Source organism: Ciona robusta, chromosome 8 (assembly GCF_009617815.1).
Source record: "Ciona robusta chromosome 8, ASM961781v2".
Classification (NCBI taxonomy): Eukaryota; Metazoa; Chordata; class Ascidiacea; order Phlebobranchia; family Cionidae; genus Ciona; species Ciona robusta.
The window spans coordinates 3,602,198-3,626,780 of record NC_143242.1 but is presented as its reverse complement, the minus strand read 5'-3'; the positions used below and the strand labels follow the sequence as shown (position 1 = coordinate 3,626,780).

The 24,583-nt window shown below is 40.2% G+C and overlaps 3 protein-coding genes across 3 annotated transcripts; 1 reads left to right on the top strand and 2 right to left on the bottom strand.

Moving 5' to 3' along the window:
• Window positions 1-398: 398 nt before the first annotated feature.
• Window positions 399-4,425, bottom strand: LOC149732390 (uncharacterized). The gene is made up of 5 exons (XM_089882431.1): window positions 3,786-4,425; window positions 3,083-3,147; window positions 2,139-2,971; window positions 1,755-1,896; window positions 399-1,546 (listed from the first exon to the last, which is right to left on the bottom strand). The coding sequence occupies exons 1-5, from the start codon at window positions 3,890-3,892 to the stop codon at window positions 588-590; spliced, it is 2,106 nt and encodes a 701-aa protein (XP_089738557.1). The 5' UTR covers window positions 3,893-4,425; the 3' UTR covers window positions 399-587.
• Window positions 4,426-6,079: 1,654 nt separating this feature from the next.
• On the top strand, window positions 6,080-20,884 carry LOC149732389 (zinc finger SWIM domain-containing protein 4-like). Its single transcript, XM_089883703.1, has 22 exons — window positions 6,080-7,094; window positions 11,541-11,610; window positions 11,765-11,921; window positions 12,112-12,304; window positions 12,463-12,584; window positions 13,227-13,365; window positions 13,478-13,627; window positions 13,859-14,047; window positions 14,329-14,484; window positions 14,937-15,041; window positions 15,346-15,443; window positions 15,519-15,627; window positions 15,871-15,985; window positions 16,213-16,490; window positions 16,868-17,037; window positions 17,415-17,525; window positions 17,706-17,862; window positions 18,292-18,427; window positions 18,652-18,794; window positions 19,222-19,338; window positions 19,611-19,762; window positions 20,077-20,884. Exons 1-22 carry the CDS (start codon window positions 6,563-6,565, stop codon window positions 20,200-20,202), a joined length of 3,525 nt encoding a protein of 1,174 aa, XP_089739829.1. The 5' UTR covers window positions 6,080-6,562; the 3' UTR covers window positions 20,203-20,884.
• Window positions 20,881-24,535, bottom strand: LOC149732388 (prostaglandin E2 receptor EP4 subtype-like). The gene is made up of 9 exons (XM_089883739.1): window positions 23,457-24,535; window positions 23,185-23,286; window positions 22,436-22,573; window positions 22,090-22,251; window positions 21,921-22,018; window positions 21,697-21,835; window positions 21,406-21,528; window positions 21,226-21,350; window positions 20,881-21,107 (listed from the first exon to the last, which is right to left on the bottom strand). Exons 1-9 carry the CDS (start codon window positions 23,754-23,756, stop codon window positions 20,936-20,938), a joined length of 1,359 nt encoding a protein of 452 aa, XP_089739865.1. The 5' UTR covers window positions 23,757-24,535; the 3' UTR covers window positions 20,881-20,935.
• Window positions 24,536-24,583: the final 48 nt, after the last annotated feature.

Below are 24,583 nucleotides of genomic sequence, written 5' to 3'. Positions count from 1 at the left end.
CACAAGGCCACATAACGAACGTGGATATTTAGAAGAGTAACATCGCCGGGAGTTCACCTGCTCAGTTTTGTTCTGTAAACAAAGTTTGATCCAGCAACAATTTTGACTGAAAAATAGTGAAAATGCGATTTATGCTTAAATAGAGTAATCACTAATCATGTCTTTGCCTCGTGTTGCTGGATTTTGTAGTATTGCCCACAAGAACAACAGTATTAATTATTCAAGCTCCCAAACCTGGAGCTTCGTTCAAGGTGCTGGATACAACAAGTAAGTTGCTTTCACGTTAAAAATGTCGAAAAAGTATGCATTTAAGTATACTTTTGTACCATATTTGTGTTACGACAATTCTACAACATGATAAATTTAAAATACCAACGTATTAAGTTAAATTAACAGTCTTTTGAATCTGTAAAAAAGTTTATTCTTTCTTTACTAGTTTGGTTTTTGTATTGGTAAAACGTACGAATGGGAACCAGGATGGTATATTTTTAGGCATGTAAAGAGGAAATAATATAGAGAATTGTGTATTTGTCGAATAATATAAAAAAATCAACATCGAATACGATTTTTATTCAACCGTTTGATCGCTAACTGACCACTGCGCCTTTACTGTGTTTCTCAATCGGAGAAATGCTCATTAAATTAGACTGGTCAAGGCGGTCGTTGGTTATTTTACGTGCATCACTGCTCGACAATATCGGATCGTTAACTTCAGTAGAATGCATTATATTGCTTTGTTCATTAGGCTTTGATTTCGCGTATAGGGTTCCGAGTGACCCTGACCATCTAACTTTAGTCATCGGTACAATAGCGAAGTCCAGTTCGCTGTCGACTATGCGTTTGTTCTGTGGTACGAACACTTCGTTTTCGCGCATTTGTGTTGGCATCGATGAAAGCTCAAACGATTTTGAAGAGATAGGGGATTGTTTCTGAGCGGGAATGGACCCAGAAGTCAAACCGATTCTTACTTGTGGCGCACTTGCAGACTGCACAGATCTTTTCCCGACTGGTTGGCCTTTTCTTGCAATTTCGCCTTGTTTGTGAAGATTTTTAAAATGTTGGACACTCTTTAACGTTTTACGATAATCTTTCTTAAAGTTTGACTGCATTGATAAAATGACAACATCTCGAGGTGTAGTTTTACCTGGTCTTGATTTGCTGCCATGCTCGGTCCGAACCTTCAGTTTATCTTTACCCTCGTGCGTCCCGGGCAAGGCTTGGATACCAGAAAACTTGAACTGAGGCGGTTTTGGGAAAACGGTCAAAAGATTGTTTAAGTCTTCAGATTTTATCTTTTCTTCTTTCTTATCCAGGTCATGTAACTTGCTAGTAGAAACACTTTCTTTGGGAGAAATTTCGTTTCCTTTATCTTCATTCTGAATAAGTGTATTGTCTGCTATCCCAGTAACGATCGGACTGGAAAACGAACAAAATGCCAGTGGGTTTTTAGGCGTTGGTGTACGTGTTACTTTGGGGGAATCTTGAGCCGCTGTCGCTTCTGAAGTCACGTGATGATAACGGAATGACACCGGTTGTGGCGCGTCATCTAAAAACAAAAAAAAAGTATATAGGTCTACCAACTATCATTGCTAATAACCAAATACTTCGTAGTCGTTGTAATTGTCATCAGTCATTACATAACTAAGTAATATCATATAAAGTAAAGCAATCAGTCGATTCAGAGCCTTAATTTATTGGCATCAATATAGATATGTGCTATATGTATACCGTATATAACCATCATCTTAACTTACTAGTCAGTGTTAGCGGGTTTTTCGCAGCGGCACTTTTCGGCGATTGTTGAGGAAAGGAATTGTTGGCGAGATATGGAACCGCTGATCCCTTTAGTGAGCTGTCAATCATATCACCTGCTACTTGCTTGAATTCCTTACGAATCTACAAAAGTATTGGTTTCGATGATCAATGGGTAGTAAAGCTTAGTGTACAGTATTGTCAAGAGTTACATATCCTACGCAATTGCACTGAACAAAAGCTTGTGACATTCGCTTCCAACAGAAACGTCATATTATTATTTTTCTATGCCACATATACACGTATATGGAAAGGAATTTGCACACTGGATTTCCGCCATAATACGGCCTACATACCATGTTTGACCGTGAGTATGAGTAACAAACCTGCATTCGCCTACGGAAGAGATTCGCAAGTGCTAGAACATAACTTGGCGTGTGGTCCGCGTTGTTCAATTTTGATTCCACCTGGTCGCGTACATTTGACATCGGTCTGGGCTGTGGCTTAACATCGACGGATCCAAGTCCAGTTCCCGGCGCACCGTTCTCATAAAGCCGCATAATTTCATTTTCCACCTCGGCGGTCCACTGTCGGGGCGGCCGGCGCGCTGGAATTCGCTTAGTTTCGTTTGAGTTCGAAATATAGACGAGTTTTGTTTTGGATACATTGCTAATCGGGCTCGAACATGACGCTGCAGGTTCTCGCTCATTGCGCATAAAAATCTTCGGGAATTTGGAGTTACTTTTTGACGACGAACCGCTGGAATTTGAATCTGACTCTGTATTTTCCTTTTCCCCGATCGCATTGGTGTTACTAATAGGTTTACCAATTTCACCTGTTGCAGGTGGTACCCGAACAATTTTGTTAGCAGTTGTGTTCAGTGTTATTTCAGGCTTTTTTAGATTTTCAGCAGCGACGGTTGAATCGTTAGGGGTAGGTGGGCGATTTTCACTATCTCGGAGGAACTTCCGTTTATCTACTAAAGTGGAACAAAGCATTTCTATATATTTGCTTTCCGCATTTACCATCTTAGCCATATCTGACATTATGCTGCTCGTCTCAGCCTTTTGTTGTCTTGAAGCTTGTACACCAGCCGTCGCTACAGTTCGTCGCTGATGGTTTTTACTGACGTCTAGATTCGGACAAGAAGATTGTGTCGTCAGAGGAGGGGCAGTGGGTACTCTCGCCAAACCTCTGGATTTACAAAATTGCAAGAAATCTGTAAAGTGCGAATTTGAATTTAAAAACTAAATAAAAATTCAGAAGTATGAATTTGATTTGAAAAAAAAAGATTTTACTTTACTCTGAATAGGAAATGTGTTTTGGTTACCCGTTTCGTCATCAGTGACGTCATCACCTTCCCAGCGAGAGAACAAAGCCCATGCCTTCTTTTTTCTAAAAAAAAAAATAGTTAAAATTGTTGGTATATTTCTTATTGTAGAACAGCAAAATCACACACTGGGTGAAAGCAGTGTGGTATATGGATGTACAATCAAGTCATAGCGTTCGCTTTGCATTACATGTATTCACCATTATGGGCAGTACCTGCTATATCATTATCAATCGTAATTAAATCTGCCCTGCCCATTGAACAATCCCTTTTGTATGGAGGTCGGGGTAATGTTTCCTCTTGTCGCAGTAGAACAAGAGAAATACTTGTCGTACAAGGATATTAAAAGGTCGACTAAGAGTTAATATGACATAGCTTTGTTGACCTTTAGGCCTTATCCCACAGAGGTCCATTCGAGTGGAAAAACAAGAAGAGATTGGCAGTTATACTACAAAGCTGAAGTACTCGTAGTAAACATAAAAGAACCCAGCTGCGTCAATGGCAAAATGGCTTTGCCCGGCTGCACAAAAAGCTAATAAATGAGAAAAACTAATTTCAAGCGTTGACATGTGTACAGCAATCATTTTTCAAAAATACCTTTTAATACGCTTTAGAAATATAATCATTTTTGCTGACGTTTACGTCGTAAAATGCAAAACTTCTGGTTGCGATTCACCTACCAAAGAAAGTATATTTATCTTACTTGTTTCGAGCAGTTTTCCCACGGTGATGACGTGCGCCGCTTTTATGACGTTTAGTACATGCGCCTCTCATGTGGTGGGTTGATGACATTATTGGATCTGGCGCCATTCTTGTATTCAAGAAAAGACTTTTTCACGACAAAGTTTCATACATGGCTAAGTTTAAACACTTTCAAAATCCCTTCAAAATCAATCTATATATACAGAATTGACTTTAATGGATCGAGTTGTATTCTGTAAGATATAGGCTATACTCTGTAAGGTATATAATGACTTTGTTAGACCAACATTAATTCGAACTTGATGTTTATTAATGTCTATACAGCCAGTTCAACTGATCTCACTTCTCAGTAAAGTATCTGTATCTATCTGAAACTTTCGTTGGCCACAAAACCGAGCTATGTTCTTGTCCCATTATAATTTCCTGGTAACAATGTTCGCCCTCTTCACTTAAACCGCTATCGACTACTTAGCGGCAGGTACTCTGGCACAGCTCAAACATGTTTTGATGACTCCCTTGACTCTTGTCCCGTTGATTACTTGACTGCAGCGCATCCCTGCGCTTTGGCTCGAACGTCGCTTGTACTATAGTAAATCCCCGTAAGAGCTCTAGCGTTTAAATCACTACACGCAGAGTGGTTCGCTTTGGTGGAGTGGCCCCGTGGAGAGTTTGTTGTGTTTGCGTTTACGATTCTAGGCACTGAAACGTGACACCGCGACGGCATAGTTCCCTTTCAAGTAATACGCAAAGACCATATATTGTCATATATATTATGCGATGTATACTACAACGACTAAAAATTAACAAGGATGTCGAAAATCAAGATTTCTACCTTATCGCGTGCTCATTTCCGAATTCCGTCCCTGTTATTATGGACGCACTGGTTACAATACCAGAATGGGGACATTGTATGGGCGAATGTTTGTTCATCAAAGAGCTCTAGAGAATGAACGTCATTGTCGGGTTGTTGGGCCCGTTTAGAGAGGGTAAATACTCTAAGTTGCCAGGCCCTTAAATAAAAGACCGTGCCTGCTTTGGCAAAGCGGACAACGGTATTTCGGGCGTTTGTTGTTTCAACTTTCGGACACAATACAAAACTTCTATATTCGTTTAAAACGATTGGTGTTGTTTTAAGCGCATAAGAGCAGCCGTATCACAGCGGTTAAACGTATAATTGATAATAAATATTAAAACTGCCTTGAAGAACACTTTAATCGTGATGAAAGTTCTTTCAGTTGTTATCGAACAGGTTATAAAAGAATTAATGTTTTTTGTTAGTGTTGACTTTTCTATTAAAGATTCTTCCTAACAGATATCCTTGCCATAAATCACGTTATTGCCATGAAATGTTATTGCCATAATTCGCGCGACAGTCTGAACACGCGAGCCCGCTACATGTCGCTAAAGAGTAATACCGTCAATGGCAGATGTATATGCCTTAAAAATCCTTTTAACAAAAAATAAATTTTCGTATTTTGGAGAGTGATGAAATCATGAGCGAGCAGTTTGAGCATTAAGAACTAGAGAGTCAGGACTTGTTTTCCTTTTCTTGAAAAACAGATGCCTCTGCAGTTACTTGCTGCAGTGAGTCAGTGGTATCGAGCTGTTTTCAACACAGCTATTAACATTTCGACAAAAGCAGCTGCCGCTACCAGCAGTTCAACCACTTCGTGAAAGATTATTTTTGCCCGGGTGTGTCGGTATAGTGCTATTCTCTTTACATCACAAACAACGCTCGATTTATGACGTTATTTGCCACTACGTCACTGTGCAAAGCGTTCGCCTGTAATGTCAATTTCCTGTCCGTTTCGTCTTGCGATAGTGTGCGTTGGCGGCCTGGTTAAAAAGCCCCAATCGCTAGTGCGAGCGGATTCTATTTAGCCTGAGGCGGTTCCGGATTCCACGCCAAAATAACAATGGCGTTGCGCCGAGAGAGCTACCTAGTTTAGCGCGAAGCTCCCGGCGACGGCCGTTGTCTCTGTTAAGAATCAGTCGCGTGTCAGGTCAGGACAGACGCTAATGACTAGAATGCAATATTAATTGAGCTTCCTTCCCTTTGTGCTACAGGAACGGGGGCAACCGGCAAGAAATAATCTTGATTAACCAGAAGACACCCGCTGCTACAACGACCGACACCCAGCAGCGGGTGTCAAAAAGATTGTCTGTGGCCCTTTTTTCCCGATTCGCTGAGTAAAGCCTCTCTCTCTCTTAGCGCTCCAGAAAACTGAAAGGCACTATATTTTATTGGCCATTTCGTTTCCCATAAGCCGACGAAGCAGTGGTAAACACTAGTGCGTTACAGTTAACTATACAGAGAGCATACAGGGTCGTTCTTTTGCTTTCGTAGAATGAAAACTTAGCCAAGACTGACACTTATGTGAGACACAGACACAGTAAGATGATCATACAGTGCAGTCGCTTTAGTTCTTTGTCGAGTTTTAGAATGAAGGCAGAGAGCTTACACTAGCAGGAGTTGTGTAAGACGTTTTTTTACAGGCTAAAGCAACTAACCAGCATTATAATGTATGTAACTCACGCTTTGAGCACTACCTGGATTTTAAACCTAGTCATTATAGGGGTTTAGCTTACGGTTGGACATATACAGTAACATAAGAAAAAAACGAACTGTATCCTTATGTCAAAACTCTAAATGTATGTGCTTAATATAATAGATGTTTTTACCAGTCTCTTGTGTGTTCAGGCCGTATAGGAGAATTTTGTCGCGATCAAAACCGATCGGTTTTGAGTTGAGAGGTCTTGTGACGTAATCAAGAAAGTATGAAGAGGTCCTGTCCCTATGAAGTCGACACTCAAGATCACATTTGTCCAGAAAAACAACCGAGGTCCCAAGGAAGGCTTGGGAAACATAGCAACTGTGCGAGTGAGGCTTATCGATATTCACACGTCTGCTCGACGACACGGCGTTGCTGCCCAGACAGCCTGTCCGAGTTAGCAGCAAAAGTTGCGGCTGCAAATGTCCCTTTTCAACTCGTAGAGGAGCGATACAACCGTGTACCAGAGCCAGTGGTTCTTAAACTGATCACGTGGTCATTCCCTAGGTGTGAGGCGGACATTCGTCGCTACAGTGCCCTCGCCTATGAGCCTAATGACCTTTGCCCACCAAAACAATGCGGAGAGATTCGACAGGGTACGACTGTCGCTAATGCACAGGGAGAAGCTCGATCTTCCCCAGCAAGAGATCTTAAACATCGTACCCTCCAGCCAGATGCTTCGGAAGGCCAGGATGTGACGTTCAGGAAAGGAGTAACACTAGCCGAAAGTGGTGCAGTTCGACAATCAGTACAAATCGGTGAGTCTTATATTGTTTCAAATAAAATGCCACCATGTTTGAAATTAATTGCGGTGCCTTTAGTAACGCAATCTATATGATCGCGGCCCCGTGAAAACCTGTGTCCTATTTCGCTGAATTATCCGGCGAACCCAACCCGCATGGCGGAGGAGATGTTTTCTCTGATAACCGTTTAGGAAATAGGAAAAGGAAATTGTAAGAAAACACCAACAACTTTGTATCAGTGGCTTGCAACATGGCGCGCATGTAGATGCTGCTGTACTGTGTACTCGGTAATACAGCTGAGGCGGTGTGTCCTGTGAATGGAAGCGTACAAGCTGTTGGTGACAGTCGATCGGCTGTTTTATTAAAATCCTTAACAAAGCAGAATACCTGCTGCTACTGTGTCTGCAGCAGACTTGCTGCTGGCATATTTATTATTTATGCGCGTGCCGGGAGCATGAGGCCGCAAATTTTACAATCTGCTGTGGAATATATGAAAAGTATTAGCCCCTGAGGGTCATAGTTGTCTTGTCCGTTGTGTCAACGCGTTCGCCGTATGTTCCACCCTTTACGCATAATCAAGTTAGAATCATCAGAAGGTAACCGCATTTTTATTGATTCTGTCGTCCTGTTACGACATAGCATTAAAACTTTTATACAACAGCCTGGTAAGGGAAGGAAGGGTATCCGTTGACGCTTCGCCACTCTTTCCCTATGGTGACAGTTTGACAGATCAGTTTCTACACTGTTCGTCATGTATAAATGCACGTATGTAAAGCACAACAGGCCATTAATCGGTTGATGTTTTTTTCCATTAAATCCATTCGACTTAAGCTGAACAATGTAGGGCGTTGAAATTTCGTGTTAAATTGCGCAACGAGAGATACCACTGTTTGTAGGGTACGCTCGAATTACCGAAGAAACACCACTTGGCAATTCTAGCCGCCCCACTCGTACATATAAAACGTTAAATTGAACGGCCTTTACAGACTACGTCACTGTAACGACGATTTAATTGGTTGATTAGCTGGGCACACAAAGCGTGGCTGCTTAACCGAATTAAGTCGATTTGGTTCGCATAGAATGGTGGTGATCAATCGTCAATTCGACCGGGTTAATTGATACCGCTGTCTGTATAGTGGTTCTTCTGTTGTTGCACAATATATACATAGCCATGCACTGTAGAGCCTGACCCATTGTTTATAAGCGTCTATCAACGCCGGCAGTTTTCCTCTCGCATTTGAAAGGCATCATATTGTATGAGGGTGGTAGGAAATTACTTATTACCCTAATTGGTATGTACTCAGTAAGCAGGGTAACTCACGGGTTACCATTGTGTGCTCTATCGATATCACCCTGCTTGAAAGATCTATCCCTGATCACATCGCTTTGTTTTACTTACTAATACGAGCCCCTGCCGCCACTTTCCCATGGCGAGACAAGGGTTCCATGTCGCCACATATACGTATACCGTTGCTTTATCGGTTTTCCCGTCGATTCAATTACTCCAAGCCTATACTCAGCCGCGGTCCGGCGCTTCGGCCCGCGCCAGCTTTTATCAACGTATGCTCGTACACCGTGAGCCACTTAAGGGAAGGAGTTGTATTAAGTTACCCTCGACGGCAGAAAATCTCCGTCCGGCCGGGCCCGGGTTCGAGTACCCGGTATTTTGTGGAACGCAACCAAAGGATCCACTGAGCACAAGGCCCTTTATGATCTAACTAAGGCGACGGGATCATTTTGAGACCTCTTTCTTCGCTTCCGTGTATTGAATTAGCGTTTTGTTAAGAGCCATTATACAGCCCAGTTTCTCCGTATCGCTCTGTGTATCAAGCGCGGTTGACGCTTGCTTTAACTTTAGAACAATAAATTGGCCGAGAAGATCAGTATTTAATGCACTCCATCACGGGATGACAGCGAGCTATAGTGCCGTGATGGCTTACCGTGGTTGCTATCTCAGTTTTCGATTACAATAGGTTACAAATAGGATGCTATAATGTTAAACCATGGTGTTTTGAATACGATTGTATATTCGAGGTCTTTTATCCGTTTTGAGTACATGTTTCACTAAATGTAGACATTTCCATCTGTTGGTTCTTTATTGTTGTGATATAAACCGGTTCCAGCCACCTGAAACTGGTTTGAAACGTATGATTTACAGTTTACACCATCTGCTTTACAAATAGCGGGCATTGAACCACCGTTGACGCCAATGGATGGTCTCCATCATCCGCTGCCTTTATCGCCTTTAACAGCCACATACGGTTTCCCTGGCCCGATTATTATCATTACCTACGAAAGAGCTGATTCGTCAGCACTCGAGTGTTTCCAACAAAGCCGTCCCAGCCCTTCATTCCTGTTCGTTTTTGCTCGCATTAACGGCGCTCAATGAAGGCCGCGCAAACAGACAAATATTGGCGGAGAAGAGCGCAGTTATGCCCCGTCGATCGTGAGTCAGGTGCTCGTAATTCGGCCCAAACGGCCAGTATTCCGTTCCCGGTCGCTACGAGTTGTCAAACCAAACAGAAACCCGACTTCCTGTTCGCTTTTGGAAATATGACGCCCGCTTTTCGGTCGAAGGACGAACATAAACAGACGTTCCCCCACACGAGTGCCGTTTAATCAAAGCGATCATTTCAGACCGCCAATGTGCAGCACTCAAGCGTCAAGCGACGCCATTGCTACGAATGTAAACCTGCCTGAATGCCTCAGATCGTTGTATATAGGATCACCACGGATGAATACAGAACAATCACCAACACTACACGGCCGTTTGCATCACCCTCGAAAATGAATCACGCCGTAAATTCGAACCGGGGGATTCCGTTGCCAAAACTATGTCTTTACAGCGGGATTTAGTTCGCTAGAACTAAAATCGAAACTATACTAAATCAACTTTTCAACACAACAGTAATTCTTACAACAGTTCAACAAATAGGGGATCGCGCTTATTACTTTAGGCTTCAATTATATAAGATCAGAGGGTTGGAAAGTCACAACAAATATCAACAAGCCAGTGTGATGGATTTGTAGTTTATCCGGAGCGGTAACAAATGGTGTACATAGTTTGTGAAACTATGTATAACATGCCCACGAAGCCATTAGTCAATTCGCCATTGTTTTATGTGCATGTTGCCCATCGAGTGTTCAGGAAACTCATTTACATTCTTATTTAAAAACCCTTGTGAACCTCTATGCCCACCCCGTGTTGTTGAAATAGGTACATTTCCGTACTTCATATTTTACATGCGGCTTAAAAAACTTTAAATCAATCTCTCAGTTTACGTACGACCGAGATAGACATTGAATCATGAGTGGTTTGGGGTAAGATATGACATATTTTCTTGACCCATTTTTTAGTAAACAAAGAACATTTAAAGAATAATATGAACGTAGTTTAACGACCGTAAACGAGCGACGTTAATTGTGTAAAAGGCACAACTATATTACATTTAAAATGTATTCAAAATATATTGTGTTTACGGTATCCATCTTACCCCACAGTGCCATATACTATATCTCCAGTTAGTGTTTGAGCGAAGGCAAAAGTTCACTTGCTGAGAGATTAGTTCTGGGCGACGCACGCTCGGGTACGGTAGGTATGCGAAAGTGGAACCATTCGCTAAAGAAACTCCGTGTTGCCGTTTACATTCCATCTTATGGCTACCGTGTCGGTTCTTCACAGCCTAAAAGCGATTGCGCAACACTGCTACCATTCTACGCGTAAGAATTACCCCATTACTGACACAACATAATGACGAGGGACAACGGACAGTATTAACACAAGAATCGTTCCGTTTCATTTCCGTTTACGCTCCATTGCCCGACAATGCTAAACTTAGGGCGGCGGGAGGGAGCTTTTCAGATTAGGACAGCCAAGAATTCCTGGCCAGTACAATCTGGCCTCGGCGGAAATAATTGATTATTCAGAGTCATTACTGAAAATTCGGATGGATCTATTGGCGCTTTTTCAACCAATTAAATTTTTCGAACGATTTCGCTCTCTTTGACTTTTAGTTTTGAACGCTATACGTGACTCACTCAAACTGTACGGTTCTTAACCCACATTAGACATTAGGTCAAGCAGTGTTCACTCAAAACAATCATACCAGACTGTTTAGGGTTATAACCGTGTCAGTGGGTGACGTGTGTCGTCTTCCCTTACCCCTAATGCGCCCACGCATACCAAAACAACAGCCCCCTTATCGTTCAAGGCCTCACTCATATTACATGAGTTTTGTAATTGCCATCTTTTGCTTTCACTTCCCGATACGGTACAAAGACGAGCTCATCTTGTTTGAATGCAATATATCCAAACAAAGCTCTGTGGCGCCTCAGCTTTTGGCTCAAGGATCTATCGTCCCTCAATTTCGTTTTAACTGAATTACGCCACAGTGTACATTAGATGTCATTCAATTTTCAAGTCTCGACAACCGTTTAAAATCTCGTATCTTATCAATACAGGTTTTCATTTGAGCGGAGTGGTGCATGACAAAGTCGGAGACACTACGCCATACCATTACCCGTTCTCCAGGTTGGTATATTACCTTTAAAAACTCTATCATCAAAAAACAGCATTTTATCTTATGTAGTCATTCTTGAACATGAAATTCGATGTTTAAATGGACCATAAAACATTTAAAATAAATAACTGCACGACCTTAAAACCGTAAATTGATGCATTTCAGTCCAAAGACTTCGACGCCATGCAAATTTAACGTAGCTGTTACTTTCGACCGTTGTAAAGTGACGTCATCCACATGTAACTGCCAACACGGGGACGGAATCTTTTTCTGTCGTCACGTGGTAGCTCTCCTTATATTCAGAATGCGAAATTCACGAAAGGTAAAACAGGGGACTGTTCTGTATGCTACAAAAATGCTGTAAATAGCTTTAAATTATTAGAAATTGCGTTTTTTATGCCGGTAAGGTCCTGCAGTAACACGCTACACAGGACCTGATATTATGGGCACAGTTGGCCATTCACCCTTTTCTATTTTACGTGTGTAAGGATTTAACGCTGCGTTTCCAACAGGTTAAACTGCGGGCGCCGATATCTGACACACTTCAGAAATTGAGTCGTGACCAGCTGCAAAAGCTTACGCAATACCTTCTGTCCCGTCATGCCAATGTCCTGCCTACTGCCCAGGAGATAGCTGATTGTTTTTCTGATGTTAATTCTTCGATCAACGCTGTTCATGGGGCGCCCGACCCAACAGCAGGAGCAGGTGACGCATTCATTGTATTGTTACGTAACACCGACGTCACAGTCCGCTGTGGCCTCGCAGCTGGATATTCTCAATTCTGACGTCGATAATAAAAATTCAATTTTTAAATCACATGCAGCGATAATGACGTAATGTGTTTAAACGGCAATAAATTTCAGGTTTTCAAGACGAGGATCGATGGAATTTGGACGACAGCCACGTCACTAATCACGTGAGGCAGCTAATACTGGAGTCCACCAAGCAAGCCTCTGCAAATCAGCTTTTCAATATGATAGGCAAGGTATGGACGAAGGCTGTGAGATTTTTTGGGCTATTTAAACATGCCAAGCGTATTAGTCACGAACGATTAAGCGTTGTCCGCCTCGGCAAGAGACACGGCACGATTACTTGTGTAGCGTTCATGCTGTTTCCCCGGAGCGACTGTTTTATCTTTCGTGACCATAGGGCGCGCCTTGCAACCCAGATATGCGGCTTGCTTATGTTGCTATTGCCCCGTGAAGCCGACTAAGGGATGAATCACTTTCGATTGGTTTTTACATTGACTTGGTTTCCTTGCTTGGGGTACATAGCAGTCGTCATACGATGCTGTGTGGTTTTGTTTTCGTTCTTGCCCGGAATTTCCTTTGCGGAGCCAGCGTTTTTGTTCGAGTAAAGTAAACAACTACCCATTGAGTTATAACTACAAGTGTTTGCTCTGTGAATATTGCTTCATCCGCCATGTTTATCTCAACGTTGTATCGTGTTTGCAATTGCCCTACCACGATCGTTACGCGTTTACGCTTGAAACGGCTAAAAGTACACCGGGAACTCGCTGAAACAGCAATGCCCTGAGATAAGTAAGGCGTTCCACTCTTATGTACCAAAGCCACTCCACCGTCGGTATAGATATAGACTTTTTCTGATCAAGACAAACACTTCACAGATTCGTGAAATGATGAAGGTACGAGACTGCAACGGTGCGCGACTCTTAACCCTTCTAACAGAAGAATTACTCCGACAAGTTCCCAACTCAAACTCTATACAACACAACGACGTGTGTGCCAAACTTTGGGACCAAATAGGTAAACTTAATTTTGTAGGAACATAGTAGCAATATATGTTAAAAAATTGTAGTTGCAACAAGTTAGTGCACTTATTTTTCTGTATTTCATCTGGAATTACCGTTTTCTTAAGGGCTCCTATGGATATGCATTGTCCTAAACCCCAGAAAAGACAGCGAAAGTAAGTCTAAAGTATTAGAGCTCCTCACATCTTGGAACGAGGACCCGCACTGCCCTCCAGAAGACTCGTTTACCGATGCAGTCAGCGGGAACAACCCTAGAGGTAGATACGATCATGGTCAACCTAAACTGATATGGTTTTATTAATTGTGTATGAATAAATGGATGAATGTAACTTATTTACCCTCACGTGACGGGGTATTGCTGCGGCACCCACATTAATGGCGAAGTGGAGCCTCGAAACTGTAAAAACTCTGAAAAAAAAATTTAGTTACACTGGTTTACTGATCCATATTTTAGTTCCAAAAAACGACCGGTAACTTTTTTTCATCAGATCGATCTGTGTTATCACGAGCCATGGATGCTTGCTCTCTAAGATGGGATGACCCTCATTTAAAACTCATCCTCCGAAGAGAAAGAAAGAAACGTGGAAGAGCAGAAGGAGAGGAGAGAAAAGGAGCTGGAGAAAGATTCCAGGGCGGATTCGCAAACTTTAGCTCGGATGGAAAACCACTGTGGCATGGTTGGATTATATTTCGAATTCTTATACGACCTGTATACCTTATACAGTAAATAGTTAGACGCCACGCCTATGCTATGTATTTCTATATTGATTTTACTCCTAATGTTAAACGGTTTCCCAGTAGATTGATTTCTAAATAATGTGGGGTGAGATGGTATACCGTTAACACATAATACCCCATATTTCCAAACCGAGTTTTTTTAAATTAAAAACTTTCTATTACAGGCTATGGTTAATTTTTTTTAATGTTCGTTTAAGTTATAACCTGTTTTTTTCTTTAGAAAACACCCCTATTGCTTGTGCAAGAGTTGAAGCTTTACGTTCGCATGGATATGCTAATGAAAGTGTGCGGTTGGCACGAGCTGTGGCTCGAACCATCCGGGAAAATGCTATCAGTGGTTTCAAACTGTACCAGAGCAGCTCGCATAGTCAACTTGGTGAGTGCCCAAGCAAGCAAATTTCTATTTTTCTAAATAAATTGTACAGTAGGGTGGGAGGAGACGGGACACCTTTAGCACATACTATTTAAGCATCTTGATCGTGTTTTAAACAATTAACAAGGGTCTATGGGAGTCGTAGAGATGATTTTATAATTATTTTAATGTTGTTTTTTTTGGAAAATGGGATAAGAAAATAAAATGAAACGGTATCCCATCTTTTCCCAAACCTATACACCCTACTTGCCTAATATATTAATTGAATGAAAACAGTTGTATTAAACACTCGACCCAAATAGCTTTCATCACTGTAATAAAACTACTTGAGAACACACGTATAAAAACTAATTGGTTTTCGCACACACCCCTGTTCTTTAAAAATTCTTGTCCCACGGCGTCTGTTTGCTTCGAAAACTCTTTTGAAGTGTATCAACAAACCATTTTATTTTTAGACACATTACCGGTGAAGAAAAACAACGGGTACGGTCTGGTTGGACATCCGCTAAACCCAATACATATCTTGTTTGATACCTTGATGGTAGCTGCAATAAACAAAGGTAAAAAAAGATTTAACATATCATACCCTTTTTCGAAACTGATAGAGGAGATCATATTATTGAAACTACTAAGAGGCGAAATCAACAACAAATGATATTTATTACAAAACTCCAAAGTGTTAAAAACAACTAAATCTAGTATACAATGGAATAATTTTTTAACAATTCTTGATCTAATTTCGTAGATTTCGCTTGTACATTTTTACTATATAAGTTTATAAATTAAAGATTTTCTGTTAAGTATGTAGGCAGTTTTAAAGAACATTGTGTCAGGTTATCTCTTTAGCTTGATTTTATTTATCAGACGAGGAAACGCAGAAGTTGCTTCGTAAAGAAGCGTTCGAGGTTTGCTTGCTCGGTGTGGGGGAGCAGAGGTGTATGCCTTCGAACGCACGAGCCCAGGTATGTTCATAATACACAAAGCTGGTGTTATGTGTCCGGATACGTCAAGTACTTATTCATCGTTTTAACTCATAGGAGAAAGTGCTTTCATGCGAGAAGATGTTGATTGAGCAGTTGGAGAGACTCACATTGGACGATGAATTGGTTCAAGTTTTACGTGAAGTTACAACACTGTTAATGGAAGGTACATACATCGTAGCATATTTTATCCATATATTGTAGCGTCAGAAAAGACACGGCACGGGACATGTTTTAATTCTCTTTTTTTGTCCGATTTGGGAGTAAGCAAAAAATATTTACTTAACTATTTACCGTAGGCCCGCGACTCTAAAAGAACGTTTTAAAACACGATCATGAAATTACCATATCATACCATATTTTTGTAGCTTGCTTTCGACAACATCGTTTACCTTGTTTATTTGACCAGGTGGACCAGGAAGTGGTCTCGGAAAACGCGTACACAGAGAATCGGTGCCAATCCATTCGTTTGCTAACTACCTCTTCAAAGCATTGCTACCTTACGACAGAAAGCTTGTGTTTCGGTATGTACATTAAGCAGTGATTTGAAACTGGTGGTACTGAAGAAAAACATGGCCTACTCAATACATATTTTTTTGGCCATAAAGCAATTCATAAATGTTAAATGTCACAACGTTTTGCCTATTTCAACGCATTCGTTTGAGCAAACGAGGAATGTTCTTTATACGTTCTTATGTGTGCGTGTTATAGACCAAATGCGTTTAGTAAATGTACGCATCTGTCTTTGCAGAATGGGACTACAAGCTATGCGTATGACTGTACTTGATGACGTATACAATCCAAGCGCATTAGAAACAACTGACGATAATCAACAAGTTGCTGAAGATCAACCTGCAGACAATGTAACGAACCAGATACAGGCTCCACAGTTTGAAGAAGCACAAGACGTATCACACGAGCAACCACCACTAGTTTTACCGTTCACATACCCAGCGACATGGTCGGTAATCGGGGACCTTGAGGCGAGGCAGTACCAGCTCGCATCCACTTTACTGCAAACGGCAAAAGGTATTTTTAAATTTTAATCAGCGAAGTGTGAATTGAAGCGTTTTTTTGAGATAAATGAACATCTGCGTTAAAACGACTGTCGTTGGCTCGCCGGTTTGATTTTACTCGAAGGAAATTATAGCTTTCCCAAAAGAGCTTCCATATTAGACAAATAAAACGTACATATATAGTAGGTTTGGGGAAGATGGGACACCTTTAGCACATATTATCCAGATATCCTGATCGTGTTTTAAACAATTAACAACGGTCTATATAAGAGTCATGAGGACATAGTTTCATAATTCGCTGAATGTCCCATCTTCCCCCATCCTACTGTACATAAGTTTATTGCTCAACCAGAATCCTACCGTAACACTAAATTTAAAATTTACCAACAGGCGAGGTCATGCTGCTTCGATTGGTCGTGGAAAGTGTGCAGCGTCACATGCGGAACGGCTCTCATGTATTTCAACTATCACACGATGCTTTCAAATGCGCCACCAACCAATCCGGCGCAGCACCTTCCGACATAACTATGCTTAACGTAGCCATGCAGCTAGCAATGCAGGTAAGTTGTACAGAAAATGTTCTTACATGTTTATAAGCACTTGAAACTCAAGCGCGTTTCACAACCACTACTTCTCTTAGCGGCATCAGCCATCCAGAAAATTAGAAGTTTGTTGTTTCTGCTGTATAGATAGCTGAATTCCTACTGCGGTAGCGTTGATAGGTCTACGCAGGTTTGGCGAGCAGTTATTGCGCCATTCGCTGCGATTAAATCAAAAAAACATCACCACTTCGTTAAACAACTAGTTTAACGACTGGAATTTTGCTGCGAATTCCTTTTTCTTTGCTATTTTAATTAATCTGATGTTCATTACCGTATTCAAAATAATAATGATTAAAAAAATATGTGATGTTATGCTAACAGTATATGGTATGCAGGTTCTTCGTATGACCATGCAAGGGGGTACATGGCGACGAACGGAAATGGTGGGGTGGCTGGTAACTTGCGCGACCGAGATCGGGTTATGCGCATTGGTGTCCATCATCAAGGTATTTAATACACGAATTCTAAACCTGTACTGTATATAGTTGTTTATTGCGCCAATATAAAGCGAATGAAGTGCATTAACAAGTCACTTAAATCGTAACAACATGTTTTTGTCCGATATTTTATTTAAACTGCTAAATTTAACCTTTGTTTTCTAATATTTACGGTTAACGTTCTTCTAGACTTGGTATACCTTGTTTACTCCTGTGGAAGCTAGCACAATGGTAGCTGGGTGTGTTATCTCTCCAAATACAGCAGTGAGATTGAACCTAGACCCTCGACAAAGAGAACAATTGTACCACAGTGTATGTCAAATGGCGATGCAGTGCGCCGTTAAAGGTAATGATTTGCGACAATTAATTTCTTCCTTGAAAAACATCAAGTAGATTTTCTAAACACTTTTTTGTCACCCGTTATTTTCTCATAAATGGAAAAATACAATTAGTGTATCTAAGTTCAGGACCATGAAAGTTAATGATTTGTGACTCGCAATTTCTTTATGGCTGTTTTGGTAGTGGGCTAACCCAGACCTAAGTCTCAGGTCCCATAGGACGTGTCACACATACAATAGAAACTCAACATCTAAAAACACCCATCATCATTTTAAAATAGTTTTTCCTTTTTTTCTTTTTCAAAATCGTATTTTTTTCGCAAATCAATTTTCTTATCAAACCTTTTATATTTCGACAACTATTTGTTCTATAATTTTTCTTATGATAGCCAAAGATTACACTTTCAATACGTAAACTAACAAAATTCATCTCACAGACCCCCAATCATGCGCCTTGCGTTCCCTCAGTCTATGCGAGACATACACGTCAGCGTTTGATGCTGTGTACCACGTCATAGTCGATTCGTCCAACAAACGAAGAATTGATTCTGCCCAGCTGTTTACTATTGCCCGGTAAGAAAGAACACTATTCTATATAAGGCGATTTGGGTTTAGCAGCCACGCTTTTATTTAACACTTTTACTCAAATAGTTTTACCCGCGTACGTGTTTTTAAACGACTGTGGTTTTGCTGCTGTCTCCCTTCTTTTAGCTGTTTTATTTAGTCTGGTCATCGTTACTATACTCGAAAAAAAAAGAAAACAATATGTTGAGTTTACTTTATTTTGTACTTTGTAGCTACCTCGACCAACGTGGCTTCAACTCACAAGCGTTCACTGTTGCACATGCTGCCACACGAAGGTTACGAGTTCCATTCAATCATGATGCTCATCCGTCCGCGAATGACCTTCTATGGACAACACAACTTGCTCAATCATTAGGTGAGAACATGACTTGATTTTCTCATACTTAAAGACCTATGGGTGAAAACTAACAGCACAACGCCAAGAGGTCTAAAAAAGTAGGCCAGATTTGGCCCATTATACTAAAGGCCCCGACAATACTTTAAAATCCGTTTTATAGCGTAAGAATCGCCGTTCATTCTCTATTTTTCACTTATAATAGTGTAGTTTTATAATAGTTTTCACGCTTAACATATATTCTAATCAAGAATTTAACTTTTCAACGTCATGTGTATATGGATTTATAATGCAATATATTTGTACCAATTTCACCAAGAACACTAACACAGACGGGTGGTTTACTTGAGCACTATACCAATTAAATAGCCCTGTTCAATGAATGAATTATAACACTTACGTTCTAAATAGAATTATTTTTAACGAGAAACATTGTTTCTTTTTGTAGGGATGACTGAATTGGAAGATCTTATTCTAGTCATAGTTAACAAAGTACGATGTGCGTCTGTTTTATCCGATGTCTTACGAACCTGCACCTCTAGCATCAGTGGTCGTATGCCAAATGGTAAAGGATATAGATGTTAAAGTGTGTTGTATGAATTAACCCATTGCAACATATTTTATCAATAAGTTTTAAATGCAGTCAAAATTCAATATTTTTAAAGCAAAATACACCTTTTTTATTATAGTTTGTTCCGTTTTTTTCTTGCACTAAAAATGACATACAAGTCTCTATTTTTGTCCGTTAATTGCATGTCTGCTAAGTACTAAATTGGTCAAAATTGTATAAAGTACTGTTAATTCCTAGTTAAAAAGTCGTATACTCTGTTACACCAGGCAACTACGGCAATAGAGGACTTCGTGCTGACAGAGGACCTCTTCGTCCTCTTCTAGAAGCAGCAATCGCTGCTTATGTGAAGACAATACATAACAAACTGAGCCATATTAGCCCACGACATTACACAGAGTTTATAGACTTCTTAAATAAGGTATAACGTAGTTTAATTGTTGCTATCATTTAATGTGTTGGCTGCATTGTATGGTTGAGTGGGATTAGATGTGACATGTTTTCGTTTGATTTTCCTGTCCTATTTGGTAGCAAACAAGGAAATGTACAGAATGATATAACCAAAGCTGCGCTACTCTAAAACGCGTTGTTAATTATTAAAAATACGATCAGGAAATATGGGATTTAGGTGCTAATGCTATCCCATCATCTTATCAAGTTTTAGTAGTATGAGGTTCATAGTTCTGTGTTACAATAAAAAGGCAATGATTTCTAATTTTCGTCACTGAACTCCAGGCTCGTGAGACCTTCCTACTAGCTCCTGACGGCCATTCTCAGTTCGGTTGTCTGTTGGCCAACTTAAAGACGATCTACAAAGGAAAGAAAAAGTTGCTGAACCTCGTAGCTTTGCGTTTCGGATAAACTCATTTCTTCAACGTTATTTTCAAGTTCCATCCAATTTCTTCACATTTGATATCTTCAAAAACACCAACTCTTCTGCTGCTCAGTTTACAACATGTGCAATGAAGTTCTTCTACGGCCGACACGAAAAAAGCCAGAAACAATATCATATATTATACCGTGCGACCCGTTATGTATTCCTGACTGCAATTCCTTCAAGATTTCACTACGTTTGTAACCATGTATATCAGTTGTACTAAGACTCCACTGCTTTGCCTATACCCTCTTCAATAACCGCCTGTGCTCTTCCGAACGACCTCATTGTAGAAATTGCTGTATAATTTATATTCCAGCTAATTTTGTCTGCATTACCGAACCGGCCTTTTATGCGGCCCTGTATACGCAATGTAGTGTTACGGTACTATATACTATATTGTCGCCAATGCTAACGGAACACTGTGTGCTGCTATATCCCGACGTGAATATTCATGACAAGCGTTCCAGTATTTACGCACAAACCGAAGTCTTGGAAGCATTGCTGCCATATAGCACGCTGGAATAATCAAGTTACCACGCGTATGCCGAAACACCTCTTCGCTTCAATTTTTCTTTTTGCTTTGCGGCCTTTTTGTATTTCATACCGCCGTTCATACGTGGCGGTTACTGTTTGTAGCTTTAAAACGAAAAAGAAATCTAACAGAAATTACGTGTCTTTTACTAAGCAGAACGAAACACAATTTGCAATCAGCGGAAACTACTTGTTCTCGCGTATAGGTGCCAAAGGCTCACTCGCCCCTGTCGTTGGGACTTGAGCTTTCGTTTTCCAAAGTTGCACAAACTTCTTCTCCACGGGTTCTTGTGTAGTACTTTCAGACACCTTTGTTTGTCTAAAAGCGGTGGCAGATAGACTCTTTGCAGAAGCTCTCCTGGTATCAAAACAAGTCGTGTCAACCAAGTGCATAATATAGTTATAGGCTTCCCAACAACGAGATAATACAGTAATTTGTAGTAAAGGATTTGGCAAGCCATATAAAGCAGACAAACCTTTTATATTCCCTGCTACTGAGGCAGATATTCTGCAGCTCTGTCTTACTACATTTACATGTGAACAACATCTTCATTAAATTTCCAAACTTTGCCATCGTCGAGCGCCGGCAAAGAATATAAACCTACAAAAGATGTTAAAAATACTACCACGGTGTTATTTGCATTTGAAGGCCTTACCCAAGGATCAAGTACAGGGTTTATGGCGGCCATGCGCACGGCAAACAGATCCCATAGAATTGTGGTGGAATTATTTGCTTCTGGACTGTATATCGTTGACAATTGGTTGATGAGAATACGCAACTAGAATATATTTTAAAACATGTGAAATCTATCATAGTTAATTTATAAAGCCAAAATGTTTTGAGGCATGTTAAAATACTGGGTATCTCTGAACGACACAAGCTGCATAAATGGGGAAATAAAGACAAAATATCGTGTAAGTTAAAGCCACTCGTTTCTGCTTCTTACCAGTAGAGGAAGATAGCAAATAATAAACACGCAAGTCATTACACCAAGAAGGACCATCATCTGTGTCTCATCGTAAGCGATCTTCTTAAGGCGAGTTTTGCTCATCACTTGCATTGTGCTGTTTCTGATTCTCATCTTTCTGTACAAAAGAATTGGGCCAGTTTTTTGGTGAAGCATTGGATACACAAATTTCAGAACATGAAATTCCCCGCCATTCAACCTACTTTCTTTTTATGATGACTCGCACAACGACGTACAGGTTGGAGACAACTGTCCCGACCATCATAAGTGTTCCCAGTACAGCAACTAATAAATTAAACGCCTGTGGAGTTAAAAAAATTAATTAACAAAAACACATAGAAGATTTGCGGTTATTCTTTACAATATAAATACCTGGTGTGTAGGTATGTGGGACTTCCAATCTATAAAGCACCACGTTCCTGGGTATTGCTGCTGTATTTGACCAAAACCGACCAACGGCATAGCCGATAACAACAAGAAAAACGCATTAATGCCAATAATCATGGATCTTGTTCTGAAAGGAGTGACTTTTGTCTGGAAAGTTTAATATTAATCGTGGGTAAAGAAAGTGATGTCCCGTTATCAAATCAAGTTTCAGCGCTTTTTTTTAGTTAATGTCAGTAAAAAAACACCCAGTAAAAGTAAAGTACAGACAGAGCACATAAAACAAAACAATGTTAAGGTATAGGCCATAGTTCTTAAACAATATCTTCCTTACGTGATAGAAAAACGCAAATCGAATTGCGATGAACCGTTCAAAAGACATGGCAAAGACCACAGCCATTGATGCGGTGCCAAAGAAGATCATAGCGAAACCAGAATATTCACATAAAGGTTTTCCACCCATGTCCATTACCTGTGAAGAGTAAACAGTTTTGTTTTGTTTTCCAAATGAACATGAATATACAAGTCGGATATTAATCCACTTTCTTACGCAAACTGGTAATGTAATCGTATGCGAGCGTATAAAACCCCCCTGTGGTGTCTTTATTTATAATATTTCTATTAATATTACTTTTATGAAATCTTGAATTTTAGGTGCCATTTTTCTTGTTTGCTTTCTCTACTTGCTAGTTATAGGTTATCTTTAGTAATCCAGCTACAGTCTCTTCATTGTTAGATTGTTTTATATTATTAAAGTCGTGCTTTTAACTACTAGTTCTAATTTTAAAATGATTTTTGTTTAAAAAGGTACTACGATTTCATAATTTTTAATCAAAGAACACAGGACTTTTATACAACAGAGAAGGGTTCTTCATAGTCATCTCGTCGCGTGTTCCTACCAAGCTGGCTACGCAGAAGGCCAAGCCAGGCAAAGGTATTGTAACAATAAGGATATCATTGGTATAGTTTTTCACTTTTTAACAGTAAGTGTATTTTATTCTTCGGTCTGTAGTTTTGTATTCAAAGTTTTTTGTATACAACGTTAACCTAAAAATTTACTCACGCATTGGTTACTTTACTCACACATTGGTTATTGTTGTAAGCGAGAAAGGTGACTGGAGAAGTGACCAACGTGCTGATCAGGTCGAGCATCGCCAACGACATTACTAGTGTATAGAATACCGACTGAAAATGCAAGTAAAAGGTTACACTTACATTTTTTACTCTGTTTCCTACTTTGCGTCTTGTCTTTCGTGTTAAATAAATAATGCATCGGCGGAAAAATCTTAAGTTAAAAGATGTTTTCGTATCAAATTTTTAAAATCGAAGTGTTTAAAAATTAATCAAGCGCAAACCTTTTTGTCGGAACGTTTTTGGTTTCTCCAAATTACAAAGATGGCGATAGTATTTCCAACCGTGCTGGCAGTAAACGTTATAACAGGAATCGTCATTCTGGAACCTACACGCTGCCCTGGCACTCTTGGTTTTAATACACATTCCGGTGACTGATGTTCAGATACGTTTTGATGACTTGAATTAGACTTCAGTTCAATTGTCGCGGCTATAACAGTGCTTTTTTCTTTCGATTCAGCATTTAAAACAGTAACATAACATAATAAAGCAGCAATTACAAGAAAATACTTCATTTTGATCATGAATCTGCAGATATGTTACACAGTTATATATTGCTCACATTTGAAAGTCATTGAATAATATAGCATGGTATCTTGATACAACGTATGTAAAAAACGAACCGAGACATAAAAGGACTTTTTCTTTTGAATAACTAATCATGTCATCTGGAAAGAAACAGAACAATGTAGAAGGAAAGTCGATATCTTTATTAAATTACCGAAATCTTATAAGGCGAAGGCGTGAAGCAAAAACAATGACACGCATTTTAAATCTTCTTCGCGTGCTCTTCAGAGATATTCTGTCTGTAAATCTTGACAAAGACAAATACAAATTGACTGCAGAGCCCTTGCCCCCCAGCAGAAACACAGCACGTCCAAGTTATCGTTCTTTCGTACGCCAACTCGACGCGCTGATTAAAATTCGATACCCGCACCTTTTCAATCCAGCAATTGGATACCGCTGGTTATGATTAAAAACAGAAAGCAGAGTCCTTCTTTCACCAACGTTGTGGTTACATTAAGGGCAGAATTTCTGGTCACAGGATGTGACATTAGATATCCCTAGAAATCTAAGACAATAATCCCGGCATTACCTCGTGGCAAGGTATCCAGTTGATTAAACAACGCACACCGACGTCACTTTGCTATGAAGGTGGATTGAATTTCAAAATTTCCGTTTTTAAACGTGCTGTTGGCACGAATTTTCAAAATACGTTGTAATTGACACAACTTATTCAGCGCGTCTTCCCCTTATGTACCATACAACTCCACATACCCAATTGGGAGTATCATGTCTTCTTTATTAAGCTGTCAGTTTCGGCTGTTTTAATAAATGTTTCTTTTTCAAT